This window comes from Schistocerca serialis, chromosome 7 (assembly GCF_023864345.2).
Source record: "Schistocerca serialis cubense isolate TAMUIC-IGC-003099 chromosome 7, iqSchSeri2.2, whole genome shotgun sequence".
Classification (NCBI taxonomy): domain Eukaryota; kingdom Metazoa; phylum Arthropoda; class Insecta; order Orthoptera; family Acrididae; genus Schistocerca; species Schistocerca serialis.
Window position 1 is genome coordinate 277,952,404 of NC_064644.1, and position 20,846 is coordinate 277,973,249.

At 39.8% G+C, this 20,846-nt stretch overlaps 1 protein-coding gene across 1 annotated transcript in view; it reads left to right on the forward strand.

The window, feature by feature from the left end:
- LOC126413015 (myrosinase 1-like) overlaps positions 1-20,846 on the forward strand; it is an 87,174-nt gene that overhangs the window by 45,359 nt on the left and 20,969 nt on the right. Inside the window, exon 8 of the mRNA XM_050082908.1 lies at positions 9,996-10,144. Within this exon, the coding sequence (XP_049938865.1) occupies positions 9,996-10,144 (149 nt within the window). The remainder of the gene's footprint in view (positions 1-9,995; positions 10,145-20,846) is intronic.

Sequence of the window (20,846 nt, forward strand, 5' to 3'; positions counted from 1 at the left end):
AATAAAGTAACTCAAGAGTCCTGCGACCATTATAGGAATAATGATCAAGTCTTTCACACCGTTTATTGGCCGGTAACAATAATAGGTCCACTTTTTGTAAAAACTTTGTTCATTTTTCGTTTCGGGCATACACCATTGTCAGAAAATCAAGTAAAGGAGTTAAACGGAGTGTCGTGTCCCGTCATCTGAACCTTAACACTGCATTAAATCATGTTATAAGATACTCCGCATTAAGTGATTTGTATGACTTAACGTTTCCTACCCGTTTTCCACTACATTTCCTAATCGATGATCAAATTGTAAGTGAGCGTAGTCCTCCTTTGTACGGAGTAAGTCTCAGTCAGTTACGTTTATGAGTGGATGAGCAATTAAATCAACTAAATTACACTGAATCACTGGAAATTTATCTCTCTGATCTGGTTACATTGAAATTAGATACTCTCAAATTAACTCATCAATACAACATATTAAAAATCAAATCGTCATTGATAATCAGATGATTTTGAAGCAGGTAGGGTGATAGGTTGGATCGATTTCAATACATAACGTTAGTATCATAATTGAGAAGACACTGGACATTAACTCATGGATTTAAATTACAAACGCTGCGCCAACTAAAACCATAACCACAAATTAATGCTTGATATTCATTATAGTACCTACTTCATAACCTGTATCACAACACATGTGAACAATACAAGATAAGTGGAAAAGGAAAGATTCGAGAACATTCGTCCCCATAAACTGTGCAGAGAAACAAGGAGTCATAAGAATAATATGGTACACCAAACCAATACATGATGGACCGGATAGCATTCAGTTTTGCCTATCAGCTGTGTGGTCAGTAACTCTCGTAGACGTTTTCCGTTTAGAAAGTAAGAAAAGTACGGAAATATTTAGAAAGTAATAAACGGCAATATTTCGAAATAATGGAAATTGGTACACGGTTTGAAATACAGGTTGAACAACGAAATTGAGCAAATAATAATATTGAGCTGATGGCTCACCACACGGCGGGACTACACGTGTTATAATCCAGATTTTAAAAAAAGACACACATAATTTCACGAAAGCTATTGAATTAAAATAAAATTACACACTTACAGGAAGTGGTTAAAAGAAGTAACAACAAGAGAAGAATAAATCATCGAAGCCGATGGATCAACGCAACATGAGAAGCTAGTGGTTACAAACACCATTTCACACGCTACAAAGAACACGAAACTCGCGAAACGTAATCAAATCTAATTACAGAAAAACAGTTCTAGTACGAGCTTAGAGAAAGTATACGACATATTCACACTAACTGAAATGAGATACAGACTGGTAACGGCATTTCCCATTCCTAAGTTTTTGTAGGACAAGTAATCGAACTAAAGAAATGAAATATCAATAAGCATTAGGGCTCTCCATAACTGAAAATAATTTTACAGATGGTTAATCGTGGCTAGATCTGAAAGAAAGTGTTAACATCTCCACTAAACCAAGTTCTTACACTTTCCAACTTCGTTGCATTACTAGAGATGATCGTAACAGTCACGTTCATCCACAGACAGTGTTGTTCCACACTACCGGACTGAGGTCCGCAGGTAGTAACGGAAATGGTCAGAGAAAATACGTCCCGGCTACATGATAGCTGCTGACCAGTGGCCCCTAACACTACTTGAGCTCTACGCGAAATTTGGCTAATCTGCCACTACCATTCAAAGAATACGTGCTCGTGAACCAAAGTACATAAAGCGTCACACACAGACACCCACACACACACTCTCTCTCTAGCAGATCAGATAAGGAGAATGAAAAGGAGCGCAGAAACATAGCATGAGACACGTAAAGATAGAATGGACACTTGATAAACGGGTTTATGGGAACATATATACCCATAAAATACCTGTACATGTGTACAGCGTAAATTATAAGTTGAGAGATAATAATCTCTTGAGTACTGAAATGCCACTGCGTCTCTCAAATGAAACATTCTGCTGTTCATCCTCCCCCACCTCCACCCCCTCCTCCTCTATCCCCTCCTCGAATCAAAAGCACAGATGTACAGAGAAACTTACTAAGAAGTATGGAAAGACCGAAGACAACTCAACAACTCAATGGAGCGGCACACATTGAGCCCTTTCACGGCTGTGATGGTGGTGGTTTATTCATAAAACGCTTAACTCAATAAAGATTTCACTACAAGTGGACAGATGTTGGAGGACCAAGTTGCTTGCAAAAAGACGTGTTCAGTAGAGTACGTAAAAGCCCACCCTATGTCCGTCAGCGATAGCGTCTAAAGTGCCCCCTATGCTGAATTCGTGTCTAAAGAAAAATAAGAACAGCTTACAAACTTTCTGTCAGGACTGGAGAACAACAAATTACTTGATTTCTTTTTCTACTAGCAGGAAGAATTCATGGCTACATTTACCACATTATCACATTTGGCTTGCATAGTGGGATAAATAAAGATGTTTTTCAGGAAGGGTACTACACAAGTACGAGTCAGAAGAGTAAACTCCAGAAATAACGCACCTGTATTGTGGTCTTAAAGGGTACAGAAAACTGCAGTGCAATGAACAGTTGGACTGAACAACAGGAAACTCACGGTATTCATTAAAAATTACATTACGTGGCGAGAAAATAAGAAAGGGGATTGGGGAGGGGGGTTGGGGGGAGGGGGGGCGGACAGATGATACCTCAGGGGTATTAGAACCTTTTTGGTCATTACCTCAGCGGTATGCTGGTAGGTTTCGATGCTCGGAAGTAATCAACCGTTAGTGTTAACTTCGTTAAATTACGTCGAGTAAGACGACTGGCGAGTGATAGAATAAAATAACTCGTCGATTATGTTGATTTCCCTATACCTTATGGGCTTCAACACTCACTGAATACTTACATGGAACGTTTCCTAGTATCAATAAATGATCTCGATGAAACTTGGAGGGTGACTAGAAGAGGCCAAATAATGCAATACGTATTTTGTCGATACCACCCAGTTTCACTTTTAAGGGATAAAACACACCCCGAAAGGTAATTTCGGGTATTAGGTTTGGAGGGAATGTTTTCGAAATGGTGATACGTACAAATGTGCCGCACACATACGTTGATGCTTAATTAATGTTCTTAAATATGTATGCTCTAATTTTTAAAAATACTCCACCAGTATTAATGAGTTTTAAAAATGAAAACTTTTGTCAAAACATAAATTAAAGGAGCTTTGAAGCTACATACGTCCATGTGCAATAAAGCTGGGTTCTGAGACACCACTTTTGGAAAGTAAGCAATACACAATGTGCCTTTAGAGTATTTTCAACATCTCTAATTAAAATACTCATAATATAAAACACCATAATATAAAATATTCATAACTGATTAAAAAATACATAAAACATCCGTTATTCGTCTGGTTCCCCCCCATGAACCATGGACCTTGCCGTTGGTGGGGAGGCTTGTGTGCCTCAGCGATACAGATAGCCGTACCGTAGGTGCGACCACAACGGAGGGGTATCTGTTGAGAGGCCAGACAAACGTGTGGTTCCTGAAGAGGGGCAGCAGCCTTTTCAGTAGTTGCAAGGGCAACAGTCTGGATGATTGACTGATCTGGCCTTGTAACAATAACCAAAACGGCCTTGCTGTGCTGGTACTGCGAACGGCTGAAAGCAAGGGGAAACTACAGCCGTAATTTTTCCGAGGGCATGCAGCTTTACTGTATGATTACATGATGATGGCGTCCTCTTGGGTAAAATATTCCGGAGGTAAAATAGTCCCCCATTCGGATCTGCGGGCGGGGACTACTCAAGAGGATGTCGTTATCAGGAGAAAGAAAACTGGCGTTCTACGGATCGGAGCGTGGAATGTCAGATCCCTTAATCGGGCAGGTAGGTTAGAAAATTTAAAAAGGGAAATGGATAGGTTGAAGTTAGATATAGTGGGAATTAGTGAAGTTCAGTGGCAGGAGGAACAAGACTTCTGGTCAGGTGACTACAGGGTTATAAACACAAAATCAATTAGGGGTAATGCAGGAGTAGGTTTAATAATGAATAGGAAAATAGGAATGCGGGTAAGTTACTACAAACAGCATAGTGAACGCATTATTGTGGCCAAGATAGATACGAAGCCCACACCTACTACAGTAGTACAAGTTTATATGCCAACTAGCTCTGCAGATGACGAAGAAATTGAAGAAATGTATAATGAAATAAAAGAAATTATTCAGATTGTGAAGGGAGACGAAAATTTAATAGTCATGGGTGACTGGAATTCGAGTGTAGGAAAAGGGAGAGAAGGAAACATAGTAGGTGAATATGGATTGGGGGACAGAAATGAAAGAGGAAGCCGCCTTGTAGAATTTTGCACAGAGCACAACATAATCATAACTAACACTTGGTTTAAGAATCATGAAAGAAGGTTATATACATGGAAGAACCCTGGAGATACTAAAAGGTATCAGATATTTTATATAATGGTAAGACAGAGATTTAGGAACCAGGTTTTAAATTGTAAGACATTTCCAGGGGCAGATGTGGATTCTGACCACAATCTATTAGTTATGACCTGTAGATTAAAACTGAAGAAACTGCAAAAAGGTGGGAATTTAAGGAGATGGGACCTGGATAAACTAAAAGAACCAGAGGTTGTACAGAGATTCAGGGAGAGCATAAGGGAGCAATTGACAAGAATGGGGGAAATAAATACAGTAGAAGAAGAATGGGCAGCTTTGAGGGATGGAGTAGTGAAGGCAGCAGAGGATCAAGTAGGTAAAAAGACGAGGGCTAGTAGAAATCCTTGGGTAACAGAAGAAATACTGAATTTAATTGATGAAAGGAGAAAATATAAAAATGCAGTAAGTGAAACAGGCAAAAAGGAATACAAACGTCTCAAAAATGAGATCGACAGGAAGTGCAAAATGGCTAAGCAGGGATGGCTAGAGGACAAATGTAAGGATGTAGAGGCCTATCTCACTAGGGGTAAGATAGATACCGCCTACAGGAAAATTAAAGAGACCTTTGGAGATAAGAGAACGACTTGTATGAATATCAAGAGCTCAGATGGAAACCCAGTTCTAAGCAAAGTAGGGAAAGCAGAAAGGTGGAAGGAGTATATAGAGGGTCTATACAAGGGCGATGTACTTGAGGACAATATTATGGAAATGGAAGAGGATGTAGATGAAGATGAAATGGGAGATATGATACTGCGTGAAGAGTTTGACAGAGCACTGAAAGACCTGAGTCGAAACAAGGCCCCCGGAGTAGACAATATTCCATTGGAACTATTGACGGCCGTGGGAGAGCCAGTCCTGACAGAACTCTACCATCTGGTGAGCAAGATGTGTGAAACAGGCGAAATACCCTCAGACTTCAAGCAAAATATAATAATTCCAATCCCAAAGAAAGCAGGTGTTGACAGATGTGAAAATTACCGAACTATCAGCTTAATAAGTCACAGCTGCAAAATACTAACACGAATTCTTTACAGACGAATGGAAAAACTAGTAGAAGCCAACCTCGGGGAAGATCAGTTTGGATTCCGTAGAAACACTGGAACACGTGAGGCAATACTGACCTTACGACTTATCTTGGAAGAAAGAATAAGGAAAGGCAAACCTACATTTCTAGCATTTGTAGACTTAGAGAAAGCTTTTGACAATGTTGACTGGAATACTCTCTTTCAAATTCTAAAGGTGGCAGGGGTAAAATACAGGGAGCGAAAGGCTATTTACAATTTGTACAGAAACCAGATGGCAGTTATAAGAGTCGAGGGACATGAAAGGGAAGCAGTGGTTGGTAAGGGAGTAAGACAGGGTTGTAGCCTCTCCCCGATGTTGTTCAATCTGTATATTGAGCAAGCAGTGAAGGAAACAAAAGAAAAAATCGGAGTAGGTATTAAAATTCATGGAGAAGCAATAAAAACTTTGAGGTTCGCCGATGACATTGTAATTCTGTCAGAGACAGCAAAGGACTTGGAAGAGCAGTTGAATGGAATGTTCAGTGTCTTGAAAGGAGGATATAAGATGAACATCAACAAAAGCAAAACAAGGATAATGGAATGTAGTCTAATTAAGTCGGGTGATGCTGAGGGAATTAGATTAGGAAATGAGGCACTTAAAGTAGTAAAGGAGTTTTGCTATTTGGGGAGCAAAATAACTGATGATGGTCGAAGTAGAGAGGATATAAAATGTAGGCTGGCAATGGCAAGGAAAGCGTTTCTGAAGAAGAGGAATTTGTTAACATCCAGTATTGATTTAAGTGTCAGGAAGTCATTTCTGAAAGTATTTGTATGGAGTGTAGCCATGTATGGAAGTGAAACATGGACGATAAATAGTTTGGACAAGAAGAGAATAGAAGCTTTCGAAATGTGGTGCTACAGAAGAATGCTGAAGATTAGATGGGTAGATCACATAACTAATGAGGAAGTATTGAATAGGATTGGGGAGAAGAGAAGTTTGTGGCACAACTTGACCAGAAGAAGGGATCGGTTGGTAGGACATGTTCTGAGGCATCAAGGGATCACCAATTTAGTATTGGAGGGCAGCGTGGAGGGTAAAAATCGTAGAGGGAGACCAAGAGATGAATACACTAAGCAGATTCAGAAGGATGTAGGTTGCAGTAGGTACTGGGAGATGAAGAAGCTTGCACAGGATAGAGTAGCATGGAGAGCTGCATCAAACCAGTCTCAGGACTGAAGACCACAACAACAACAACAACAACATTCGTCTGGTTATTTAGTTTACTTGTATTTCTGTTGTTTTAAATTGTTACTTAACGTTTTCATTCATTTTTGTTTCCTGTTTTATTTTTTAGTTTACCTTTTGACATATGTGTATTTTGTTAGTTGAAAATAATAAATAACTCACATTATTATCGGAATTATTACAGTAATGTTAACCTATAAAGAAACGCTTAAAACATAACGTTTGCTTACACTATGCACGTGAAAAGAACGAAATTTATTCACGTAACATACATGACAGAGAACGAAATATACGTAAAACAAAGTTCATCAGGATTTCAAGTTTTTGCTGGTGAATCTTTAAATATCCTGATTTGTATTGCGTATCTTTCAGTACACAGGTAAGCCTTGACGCAGACAATTGATTATCTGTTAATGACTGCAGCTTGATAATATTATTTCTCAAGTCGAGACCGACATTACAATCATTCGATAGAACTATATCTGAAAATCTACTCACAAAGTTCTTCCAACATCGAAAACCGTACACATCTCACGGCTGTTCCTGCGCCGTCAAGTCCTTTGGGATGTTGAAGGAACTTTGTGAGAAAATTTTTCAGATTTAGTTCTGTTGAATTATTATGATGTCAGTCTCCACTCGAGAAACAATGTAATCAAACTGCAGTCACTTGTACATAATCAACTCTGTAAATGTCAAGAACGTTAATTACGTTTCAACCTTTATATGAGAAACATTTTTCATTTATCACCGTTTCGTTGGTATTCTTCCCAAATCCAATTACCTTTCGAGGTGCGTTTTACCCCTTGAAAGTAAAATTGGGCAGAAGCAATAAAATACTTATTGCATTATTCTGCCGCCTCTACACAGCCGACAGATTTCTTCAGAATTGTTTATTGACACAGAATAAGAACGTCTATCAAGTTCCATTTATCATCCCAAGACTCATTAATTAAGTTTTGGAAGCAATAAACTGCGTACAATAAGCTGTCAACGGTGGAACTGACCGTTTTTGACTGGTGTAATCATAAAATTTCTTGACACTACCTCCCTTATTTCCGCTTGTCGTACCCATTTACATAATTATACCAAGCTCTTTGCCGATTTAGCGAATTTTGCACGAAATCTCTAGACCCGTACAGATCCCTGATTCCGATTAAGAACACTTGTAGCTGGAATCGACATTATTGATTGTATTTTTTTCTGAGCACTCTAAAGAAATTTCCTTCTGCATGACAAAAATTAAGGTTTCGACAGGTAAGAGCAATGTTTTCTTACGAGGTATGTGCGAGGAAGTTGATTAAAGTTTACTGTTTCCTTGTTGTAAATTTTATGATGGCTCTAGTGAGAAGAAATAATGTAAATTGTTATCGGACCCACGATCCGTGACCCTCTACTCCAATTTATGCACAAATCATGCCAAGAGATTAGTGCCTTCTGTGCTAACACTGTTAAACTTCGTTGATAATAGTGACAAAATTTGTAAAATAAGGGGAATTGTGGATCATTTCCAGATTCTTTCCATCTCGTTATAAATTTGTGCATTGACGAAAGTTTGGTTCTGTACAAAGATCATGTCGTTTCCAAACAGGACCTTCTATTCAAAGTTATAGATTAGCATAAAGTGTTCTGTATTCTTTGTAGTTAAACTGGAAATATCCTTGACTTTATTATTTACGTGGGTGCAGCAACGGACATAAAAGAATAAAATTATCTTGGTGTAAACGTTGGAGTACCTGGAAGAGGCAGTGTCCTAACTTCATTAGAGCGATACCTTGGTAAAGCTCACACACTGTAAGTTGAGAACTGGTACACTAGCCTGGTGTTACTTGCATATCTACATGACAAAGTGACTAATGCTTGTGGAGCAGCAATGACTGCATGACATGCATGACTGCTGTATCCAAAAAAAAAAAAAAAAGAAAGAAAATGACATCTGAGATCGAGTTTATGTTGACAGACAAACTTCTTCTTCTCGAGTGACAGGACAATCGGTAAATCAGGTTGCTTTCAAATCATCATAAAAGCGAAATCACAGCCGTCGACAGAAGCGGCATGAAGCTAAATTCAGTAGCCTGTTTACGAGAAACTGAAAATTAGTATAAAATATTTCTTCATTTTGTGTAGCTGTCTCTTGCTGAAAGCGCATGTGTTGTATAACTAGACGAGATATTTCGGTATCTCAATTTCAGTAGAAAACCGTCAACGAGATTTTAGAGATTCACCACGGACCGCAAACAGAGGGATGTCGTGGAAGGAGATCGGCTGGTCATGCTAATCCCTTACCCCAAACTGAGAGCCAATTTATCTCGCTAATCCCAGGAACATCGAAGAAGAAGACCGCAAAGAGGAAATGTATTGTACGCGTAAAATATGACAGACGGAGTGATTCTAGGTACAATTGTATAAAATGTTATGCACCTTTACATTTGAATTATTGTTTCGGAAGATGCCGCACTTTGAAGTTGTACTAATATAATAACGTATGTATTTTTTTGTCTCCTAATAAAGTACAGTTTTTAAAGACGGTAAGTATTTCTACATAAATATTACAGAAAGAAAGAATTTAACATCATAGTGCTACATTTTGCGTCTTAATTTCTGTCAGTAATAACAATAGACTGCTGAATCGCATAAATACACACCACTAGAAAATCATGCGCACATGGCAGGCGGCCGTTCAGATTAAACTTGCAATGACATGTTTAAGTAGACCACCCACGCATTTCATCTTCGTAAAGGGAAATGAAATACAGTACATCGGATACCATATTTTGGTAGGAACTCATTGATGTCTACGAAGAGAGAGCCAGCATATCTTGATTTTTTGTTGTTCGATTTCGTGCTTTGTATACTCTATAGAAGTTGCCAAATTTCTCTCCTCTTCAATTTCTTCAACTTGTAGTGATGCTGATACCCATCGTCTCCATTCATTTGTTTTACGTATTCAAATCTTTGTCTTTCTGTACAGTTTTTTCTTTCCACGGAGTAGACTAGTGCCACGAAAGTTACTCTCTGAAGTCTTAAATAATGTCGTTATCATTCAGTCCCTTTTTCTAGTAAGTGTTTTGCACATATTTCTTTCATCCCGAACATCTGTATGTCTTAACATTTCAGTTCAGTTTCAGTATCCTTTTGTACCACAGTTTGCTTGCTACTACGCACATAAAATTAAGTTACAACACTTATGTATTCTGCCTACTGAACTCACAGGTTCTGTAAACCCCTCTTTACTTTTCAGCTGATGCTTACCGTAAAGTGTTCTCATTTCATCCGATCCATACCCAAGCAGGCTTTTCTTTCTTTTTTAAAATTTTAGGTTCAGCTGACTTCATCGGGATTAATACGTATACAACTACCATCGTCGAGCCTGGAGACTCTGGTGGTGTGCCGTCCTTTGAACTGGACACCGGCGTCATCAGGTACCAGAACGAATCTTGGCCGGGCAGCTCCGCGTCGTGGCTGAAGGTACGTGGAGGGCGTTGTTTTGTAAACTTAGCTGTTACTAATGAGAACAGTGTCAGGAACCAATCATCAGATGATAACTGCAGACGTCATGATTTTGTTGACTGGCATGTATACTGATGGCACAAACCACTAAATATGAAATCTCTTCACAGTGAGTGAGATGTGGGTGGTTGCCTTTAACTGTTTGTGTAGGTGTGATTTATAATAGTGCACGGTCAGCTGTGTCGAGTTTGTGTTCTCGATAACTGAGAGAGAGAGAGAGATGAAAGGGGACAGGGAGATACGGAGGACGGGGAGAGAGGGACGGACGGAGAGAGAGAGAGATACAGAGAGAGAAACGCGCTGCCGGTACACACCTTATTCTTTCCGAATAGGGAAACCGGGCTTAATGTTACCATCAACCAGACTTGACACTATTAACAGTATCTTCTGACAAACCACGTATAGACACCATAGAGAGATTACTTATGGAACCCTGGAGTAAGGTGCAGCGTCTGCTGGTGAGGAACTTGAACCACACACAAAAGTTCACATGCAAGCGTACTTGATAATACTGCGTGAAGAGTCTTTTCCACAAATTGCGTTAAGACAACATAGAATACAGACATGTTTTGTGTATGGACACACACATCACTCTGTGTCCTGAGTTATGACAGTAAATGAAAAAACGCGCCTGGAGATAGTCTACGTAAATCTCTGTACATTGTTCTGCACTGCTAGACTGGAAATTGATTCTTAGTCGTCCAGTACGACAGTTATTGGTCTCTTCCAAGAAAGGCGACTGCCTCCACTACGAGCATGGCTCGCTTGTCAGTTTATAGACAAACTACATCTTCCCAGAATTTCCCGTCCAGTTCCCACATGTAAGTAGATAAAATGACTTCACATGTTTATGTAGTGGAGCTATTTTCAGTTTATTGATTACTTATTTGGTGTAGTTGAGTGAGCTTTTATGTAACGTATGTTCCTGTGAACAACGGCTGAGAAGGGCTTAGTTCGTAAGTGTGACGTCAGTGATTTAGTGTCGGTTGAAAGGTATTGAATTAGTAAAGGTTGTATCTTGCAGCTGTCTGCCTTTGACAGCATACTGTGAAGCCTTGCAACCTTGTTGTAGTCATATGGTGGTGAATTAATGAATGACCAGAAAGTTACTTCGCTTCTCTCATCATTTATTGTGATACTAGTAGACTCCGTAAATTTCTTCCATTCAGGAAATGCTGTCACTTATAGAGTAGGCTGCACAGGGTACAGCCACTTACCACTCACGCACAAGGCACCTTGCAAGGCGAAGCCAAAATATATGATGGAAACTGATCATGTTTAAATCTAGAACACTAATCTGCTTAATACATTACTTGATTTGACTTGAATTATCTCAAGTTCTATAGTGCCTAGTAGGTGACCTACTTCCGTTACAGATGGAACCAACATAAGGCTCTGAGCCTCTTCAGATGTTGAGAGAGCGGAGGCCGGGGCGATACTTTTGATACTCTGAAACTGTGAAAAGCATTCCAGCCGCTGATAGTGGAGACAATGAAATCGGCATTGACGTATACGTATTGACAGCATGTCCCATTGGGGCAGGTTGTTCAGTATAATAAACGGTAGACAGCTCCGGCTGTTCAGCTCTTTTACATAACAACTCATTTAATAACTGAAAATAAATACTTAATAAAATAAGAATCACTATATAAACAAGAGCATATTCCATGTAGAGTTAAAGTACTTTGTGAAAAATGAACTATACAGGCGCGTCTTCCATTGCATTCCACTGATTTATAATGCGAGCTGCGTAAGGGTCGGTATAGCTTTGTGAAATATAAATATCCTATAGTTGTCTTTTGGGACGTAGTGCGGCAGAGAGAATGGGAAATTTCCTATTCACTCATCTTTTTGCAGACCTTTGTAGGAGAGACGTGCGTGACGTCTATCCGTCGACCTATTTTCTGTGACGCTCATAGCCTCCAACCCCCCCCCCCCCCCCCCCCCCGTTTTTTCATCGTATTAGACGCTTGTAACACTATGCGTCCCTTAATGTGGATCTACGGAACTTCGACATGTTACAAACATATGATATTCGTTCTTAAATCACGACATTTAACAATATACATTAATTTTATACCATTAAAACACATTTTAATTATCTGCTCTTTTTATAGGCCCTGAAACGCAGAAACTAAAAGTCCTTGAAACAAAATAAATAACACGTTTTTTGTCGAAAACTGAGTGTAGTTTAATTTCGTACTAGGAAGCGTTTCAGGGAAAAGCCATGGTTTCCGAGAAGATCAAGAAAAACACAAGAGACTGACCTTTACCGCCTGACATCCCCATTCCCACTATGCAAGACTTTTAGTATGTTATTCATTACACACCATCAATCACTGTACAAAAGTTTACGGCTACACAGATTTTTTCCCCTAATTTGCTTTATGTGACTGGGCTCAAAACACTGCAAGGAAAAGCGTTTTGCTTCTGCGTTTCAATAGGTGTAATTCATTTACAACTGCATGACGTTATCTGTGCACTGCACTGCAGCTTCTACACTCTAAACCATTTGGCGTTGGAACGAGTAATTTCGAGGCACTTTTTGTGTATCAAAGAGAAAACCCAAAGATCAACCCGACTGCTCGGTCTAGAGGCAGAGCGCTTTCAGACGAGTTTTGTGCCTACAGAGTACTAACCCCTGTGTGAACCGACAGTTGGGCATTTTTCTGGTGAGAAGAAAAAATAAATATTTCAGAATTCGGATCGACAACAACTAACAGAATGAGTAACTTAACAAACAGTTATCCACACTGTACTGTAACAGCTTAAAGCAAGTCTTCCAGTCTCGATAGCATACCAGTAAGATTCCTTTCACAGTATGCTGATCCAATACTTTGACACCATTCCTAACAAGAGACCCTAAACCGAATTGCGTGCCTGTGTTGTAAGCTACAGTTGTGGGAGTGGATTCTTGAGTCCCTGTCTGAAAAGTCACAGTGCGTAGTAATTGGTGGAAAATCATTGAGTTAAACAGAATTGATATCCGATGTTCCCCAAGCAAGTCTATAGGTCCTCTACTGTCCCTCATCTACATAAACGATTTAGCAGACAATCTCAGCAGCTCTCTTAGATTGTTTCATGTGATGCTGTCATTTACCGTCTAGTAAAGACATCAGGTAAACAAAACTTTTTTCAAAATGGCTTAGACACGATATCTGAATGGCGCGAAAAGTGGAAATTGTCTCTCGATAGGGAAAAGTATAAGGTCATCCACAGGAGTCCGAAATCCGTTAAATTGCGGTTACACAATAAATCACACAAATTTAAAAGGTCTCAATTCGACTATGGAAAATCTTAAACTGGAACGATAACATAGATAATATCGTTGTTGGTACAACGCTTAGAAGATGCAACAGGTATGCTAAAGAGACTGCCTCCACTACACTTGTTCATACTCTGCTAAGGTAGCACTGTGCTGTATGGGATCCTTAAGAGATAGGATTAATGGAGGGCATCAAGAGTAGCTCATGTGGTATCATCGCGAAACAGGGAACAGAAAGACACGGATATGATAAGGGGGCTGGGATGACAATCATTAAATCAAAGGCGTTTTTCGATGCTTCGAAATCTTTTCGCGAAATTTCAGTCAGCAGGTTTCCCTTCCATTTGCTTCACCATACTCTGGGTGTCCTAAACCACTGATTAGCAAAATCAGTAAATACAAGAAATCTAGACACGCTCAGAAATATATCTGACTAGTTCCACTAACGTGTGAATGTTTGTTGTGTATCTGGTGGAGGGTACATTAAACACTCTGGAAAATGTAATGAGGATTTTATCCTAACGGAGCTGAAAAAAAAAAAAACGCCGATTTCAACGGCCATTATTTGCATTCCTTGTGATTTTAGGTATATGAGCATTAGCCCAAGGTCTGTTGTATCTATTGTAAACAAAACCTTCGTAGCACAATGGTAAGCTTTAATTAACTCAAGCATCTATCTTTATTCATGTGGAAAATGTGGCGTTGCAAAATCGATTTTTTTTTTAAGCGCTCTGTATAGTGGCAGGACCCTGTATCCTCCAGTTAACTTTGTGTACTGTCTTTTAAATATCGACCTAGGAAAACTGTATTTCGCATTAAAATCCACGGAAACTCAGAATACACGGCTTCCATGGGAACGCCATGAAAAGGTAAACTTCATAGTAGACAATCAAGTACGGTCCAAATAAGGGCCTGCGAAACCCGCAGTTAAGTGAAACTTAAAATTTAACACGCTGATAAAACTGAATACCGCTGCAGCTTATTAGGTAAATGGTACAAGGCTGCCGGAATTAACACGGTGGTTTTCGCATCAGTGAATCTTTCATTGTATTACACTTGACAATAAACTAGCCCATTACTGAGACGTACCCCACACTGTCGACTGTACTCACGAGTCAGTATGAGGGAAGCTTCAATATTCCTTATTCGGAACTAAGTCTTCCAGTTTTGTCAGCGTTCAGAAAAGAAACATTTGACACTGTTCCGAGGCTACTTTCTTTATGTACTTGCACAATTTCTGTTCAGCTCTGCTGTTTATAAATCTGCCTACGGATCAGATTTGACGCCTTCTCTCCCTTCGAAAACCGTCGGCTATTCCTATTTGTAAACTAGCATCAGCTAATGGCGTAGTTTCAGACAGCCATGCATGTAATTTAGTTAAGTATTTTTAGAGGCCCCTAATAATGACTGTTTCTTTTCCTGTGCAATCCGTACGTGGCCGAAATGTTACTCCAAAGCAAAAAATTCTATCTTGCACTGTCTCCTAGCATTGTCACTCCAGGGCCGTAAAGAAGTTTCCCTACATGTTAACTACGACATACGTCGTTCGTTTACCGTATTTATTAGTGCTCTAACTTTCTGGGATTTACCAGCAGCCACGTCTGGCACCTACACGTAGCAAGTCTAGCCCATATTTGCTATACTCGCTTCTTTGCATCACACTAGCTGCGACTGCATTAATCTACGAAGCCGACCCCCCTGTAATTCACCACATACACATCCTTAACTTCTTAACCTTGTAATTTTAACAAACATAACAAAAGAAGAAATTAAAAGTACGAACAAATTTACATATTCGTCTCCAGATCTGTTCGCATGAACAAGTAAAAAAAAAAAAATTCACTAAATTAATTATTCATGGCATAAATATTCTAATGATATTTTTTCATAAGAAGGTCCACGGCCTCCAGTAATTTTGTGTAAGAAAGCACTATATCTAGTAGACTGCACAATCATATACTTTATTCATTGTGCGATTGGCCAATGTCGACAATAAGTCGTTTTCAAGTAAAGAATTCATGAACATTGGCGAATATTACATTAAATATATACATCATGGAAAACAATTAAACATGACAACAATTGTGCTTAAATTTTATAGAACCAGTAATTCTCACTTATATATAAATATTATTTGATGTGTCAAATTTGTTGTGGAATATAGTCGAAAAGTCATACCATGTGCGAATCCATATGTGGAGCAATTAATCTACGTTAATGACTAAGAACGAAAACATCTTACTACAAAAATACAACCACATCATATGTCAACCACAAGACTCCCACACACAGACTGATGCTGTTCTAATTTGGATGATAATCAATGATGTACATCTTTGTGAACTATATTATTTGTGGCATGGCAATAAGAGAAAATTGACCTTATGTACAAAACCAGTTCTCAGGAAGCATATGTAACGTCAAATTGATTAATGAAGCGTGTGTTACACAATCACAATGGTATACATGAAAGACATGGGTTATAAAATAATATTTAAACATATTGCAGACACAAATCCAAGTACGTAATTTAAGTGACAGTCAGTACGAAATGGTTATAAGAACGACATAGCGTGGCAATAAAATAATGTTCGTAATATTGGTGTTACCAAGGACGAAATATTTATAATAAAATAGCTACCAGAAAGGGGTGCATTCTTTCACCCTGTTTTTCTACAATGCAATTCTTATACCCCTAATACAGAAATTCATCGGTTCAATGAAATGCAGAAAATGTATGTAACGCCTGCTCAACACTTACACATTTCTGCTACTCCTTACTGCAATAGGATTGTAGAAAGAGTCTGTAATTGAAACTAAAGTAATGCACATTCAATATTTATAGGGATGGATGTGAGAGATGTAACTGAGAAATGACAGACGTATTTATAAACGAAATGCGGGTAGTGATATTAAGGAGCTTATCTGCTTCTAAACCGAGGATGGATGTATTGCGTTTTAGACATACAATGTGACAGCATTCATCGTAGTCTGATACCTGTAAGGCATATCTTCAAGTATACCATTTTGACTTTGTAACAAATGTTTAATTAATTTATTTTGTGGTTGTAACATATGTTCCATAAAATCTGCTTTCCTATATAAGGTCAAATTGACTTGCTGGTATACCAACAAAGCATGTAATATGTAAAGACGTACATTGTCGACGGTCATCTAAATTAGAACAGCTGATTGTAGAGATGTCTCGTGGTTCATACATAAAAAGACGTGGGTGTTTGCTTCTAGGCCGATGTTTTCGCTCTTAGATTGTGATATAGATTGATTATTTCACGTATGGGTTCACAAATGGAATGAAGTTTAGATTGTATTCCCAATAAGTAATAAACATTACATAATTCTTATGTATAAGTAAGAAAGACTGTTTCTACAGAATTTAAACATAAATGTAGTTATGTTTAATGGTTTTCCTCGGTGTATGTAATTAATGTAGTACTCGTCCATCTTTGTGTATTCTTTCATAGGTACTTGTAAACGTCTTAGTGTTTTAAGTTGCCCAATCGCACAACGAATAATGTACGTGAGTGTACAGTGTACTATGAATAACGTTGCCTTTCACAAAATTAGTATTGTATGATTTACGTACAAAATGAAAACATCTTGAATGAAGTATGAGTACGTAAATAAGGTACCACTATCAAATCAGTACCGTGTTTCAGTCGAAGTAACAACAATTGTGGCGTGTACTGCAAGTTGCTAGTGTGAACTTGGTGCAATATTTTGGTGTTGGATACTGAAGCAATCATCAGGTGCGCTGGTTAACAGGACATGTCGAAACCCTGGAGTCGCTTATGTTCTCACTCCACATCCCTCTCGCCCGATGTTTAGATACGTAAAAAAAGAGAGAGGCTTTAAATCTTCGTACTCACGTACAAGCCTATATCGAACTCATGGATAAAATTATATTGGAACAGAGCACCAACTAAAGCAATCGTAACAAGAAATCCGACATTGATACAAATGATAAAATTAACAAATATATTTTTGCTGTCAAAATTTTGCTACTTGGATAATTTTTAAGTCCGCAGCTCGTGGTCGTGCGGTAGCGTTCTCGCTTCCCACGCCCAGGTTCCCGGGTTCGAATCCCGGCGGGATCAGGGATTTTCTCTGCCTCGTGATGACTGGGTCTTGTGTGATGTCCTTAGGTTAGTTAGGTTTAAGTAGTTCTAAGTCGTAGGGGACTGATGACCATAGTTGTTAAGTCCCACAGTGCTCAGAACCATTTCAACCATTTATTGAACAATTTATAAATCTTCCAAAAGAATTGGGACGAGTTGTAACACAAGCGATCTTCTGACTACTATGGCGTAGATACGTATTTTATGTTGTACACACCGCATGTACTCTAAAACCAGAAGGATAACGCCTCCGCATGATCGACATTATGTGAAAGTGCGCTGCTCTGCTGAAACACAGAATTTTCAAAATAAAAATAAATAGCAGCTTTCGTAGACAGATACAGACGATACTACGCTACAGATCCAGTAAGCCGCACAAATATTCCATCTACACTCGGTTACAGGCATAGCTACTGCGTGTAGAAGAGCTACAAAACAGAAAGCGCCCTCAATCCAAGAGACAATCTGAAACGAACCTATACGGGGCTCTCAGGAGCGACATACTCAGGAACACTTCTGAGTCGACGTTTCTGCAACACCACTGGTAGAACCGAAGACGGAAGCACTTGGTACAATGCTGTTTACACAACGTTATCGACCAATAAAAACTGGCTGGCATACGCTTGATCCAGAGTGAAGTGTGTGACACGTTCTGTGAACTAGGCCCTCTGGAGCACAGGACCATGTGTCGGACCGTCGCAGCGGTTTGGCAATTGTTCTACTTGACAAAAGAGTGAAGAGTGCAAAGTGAAGAAGACGAAGAAACGAAACGGAACTCTACGCACTGAGACGGTATGTGAAGTTATTTTAATGACTGCAATATCGAGTCAAATTTACTGTACGCTCACTGATTCATTTGGGAAGGTTGTCGTAACGCTGTTGTGTCCTCTCCTTAGCCAAGCTGGTCCACAGGCGGTGTAACTGCTTCTTGTTATTCCGAATACTGGCACCGGGACGGATTTGACGTGTGAGCTGACACCAAACGTGTTCTATCGGGGACAGATCGGGGATGTTGCTGGCCACAGCAGTACGTCAGCACATGCAGACGACACATTGAGAAACATAACACGTGTTGACGAGCATTCTCGTTTCGAAAAATTAGACCAAGGCAATGTCACGTGAGAGGTATCAAATGAGAAGGCACAATGTCCGTGACGTAACGTTGCAGAATGACGTTCCATGAAGCATTATTAGCAATTACCTGAAACCATACCCGATGGTTCACCACACCAAGACGCCTGGAGACCGTTGTGCATCTCCAAAACATTGGATGAATGGAACCTCTTACCACGTTGCAGCCATATGCGCCGAAATCGAAGATCAGGGTAGTGCAGAACCATGATTGGTCACCGAACACAATGTGATGCCATCCACGAGGAATCATGTTTCCCTGTCACAGCATCACCCCAAACGCAGCCGTTTGTGTTGTGGTGTTAGCTGCAGTCCATGCACGGCGCGATAGTGCCTTAATGTGGCTGCTGCTAGTCTGCGACCAATGGCGTGGGATGACACAGAATGTTGCATAGAGTCCATTACTTGTTCTTGGGTCGAAGGTGCAAATGTGAAGGGGTTACCATGTGCTTGGTACACAGGATTTCGATCCTCCTTTCTAAAGTTCATAAGTGGTCGACCGGAATCTTGACGAGTGTGTCTGCCCTCATGTGTCCCTGCAGAAAAACACTGGACCACTGTCACGTCAGACAGCCCCAAAACTTGAGTTATTGTACGATTTCACCAAATGGATTCTGAAAATGAGACCGGTATAAAACTCTTTCTGCTGCTGTCTCATACTGCTATTCCGATCCCCATTACCTTCAAAACAGTCTCTGCACACGATGCCGTTAACGTCCCTTGTATATCATACGGCTGTTAACAACACTAAACACCAACAACACAGAAATGTTCTGGTGGTCGTTCTACGGTCACAGAGAACTGCAACACTATCATTTATATTCCTGCCAGTGGTGTGCACGTGTACGCTGTTACACGGACATTCGATCATGTCTGGGTGCTCCACATTTATAGCCCGGCGGTATTGTAAACGAATACTCAGCCTGATCAACAGAAACCCACCGAACCACTTAGATACAACAGCAAGCACAGCACCAGACGTTCAGGAATTCCGCGCGTGCAAGGGATTATCTTTCACTTGCCACACACTGAGAAATTACACTTTGCAAATGATATAAGGAACCACTACGAAAGAACAAGGAAAACAACAGAACATAAAGAAATTCTCATTAAATTTAACCAGACACGAATGTCAGCGACCACGTTGGCTAACAAACTGCTTAACAGCGACACTAAAGCGACACCCTCCTATCAACATGAAGACACAACAACACGGCACGTCAGCACCTGGGAAGAAAGTTTCAGCCTTGTCAGGAACATCCATCCACAACGAACCTCCAACTTCAATAGGCAGGGATTATGAATATGGAATTTTGAAACACTTCTCATAAGAGAAATCAAAATACTTGTGTTTTGTGAATTAATCATTTTTGTCGCAAAGTAGCCGAACATACACAGTCAATGATCGAGTCAGTTGGACCAGAACACACAATTCATTCCATGCAAATACAGCCCACACCATTACGGGACCATCACCAGCTTGCACAGCGGCTTGTTGACACATTGAGTCCATGGTTTCGTGGGATCTGCGCCACACCCGAAACCTATCATCACCTCTTACTAACAGAAATCGGGACTCATCTGACCAGGCCACGGTTTTCCAGTCGTCTAGGATCCAATCTGCAGGGTCACGAGCCCAAGAGAGGCACTGCAGGCGACGCCGTGCTGTTAGCAAAGGCACTCGCGTTAGTCGTCTGCTGCCTACTCCATTAAGGGGGAACGTAGGAGAAAATGGACGTGTTTACATAATGCAACACAGTTTTTGGTATTTAAAAGACAATAGAGCCAAATTTGCCCCGTAAGTAATTATGTTATGGGCTACAATCTGGAATTTTTTCAATTTTTTTCTCCAAAGATTTGATCATGGTTCAAAAATGGCTCTGAGCACTATGGGACTTAACATCTTGGGTCATCAGTCCCCTAGAACTTAGAACTACTTAAACCTAACTATCCTAAGGACATCACACACACCCATGCCCGAGGCAGGATTCGAACCTGCGACCGTAGCAGTCCCGATTTGATCATGGCATTGTTGGAAATTTTCGCAACACATGCTATCACACATGGAACATTTTCACAAAATTACTTTACTTACAAACTTCATGTTGTGGTAGGTAACTCTTAGTAA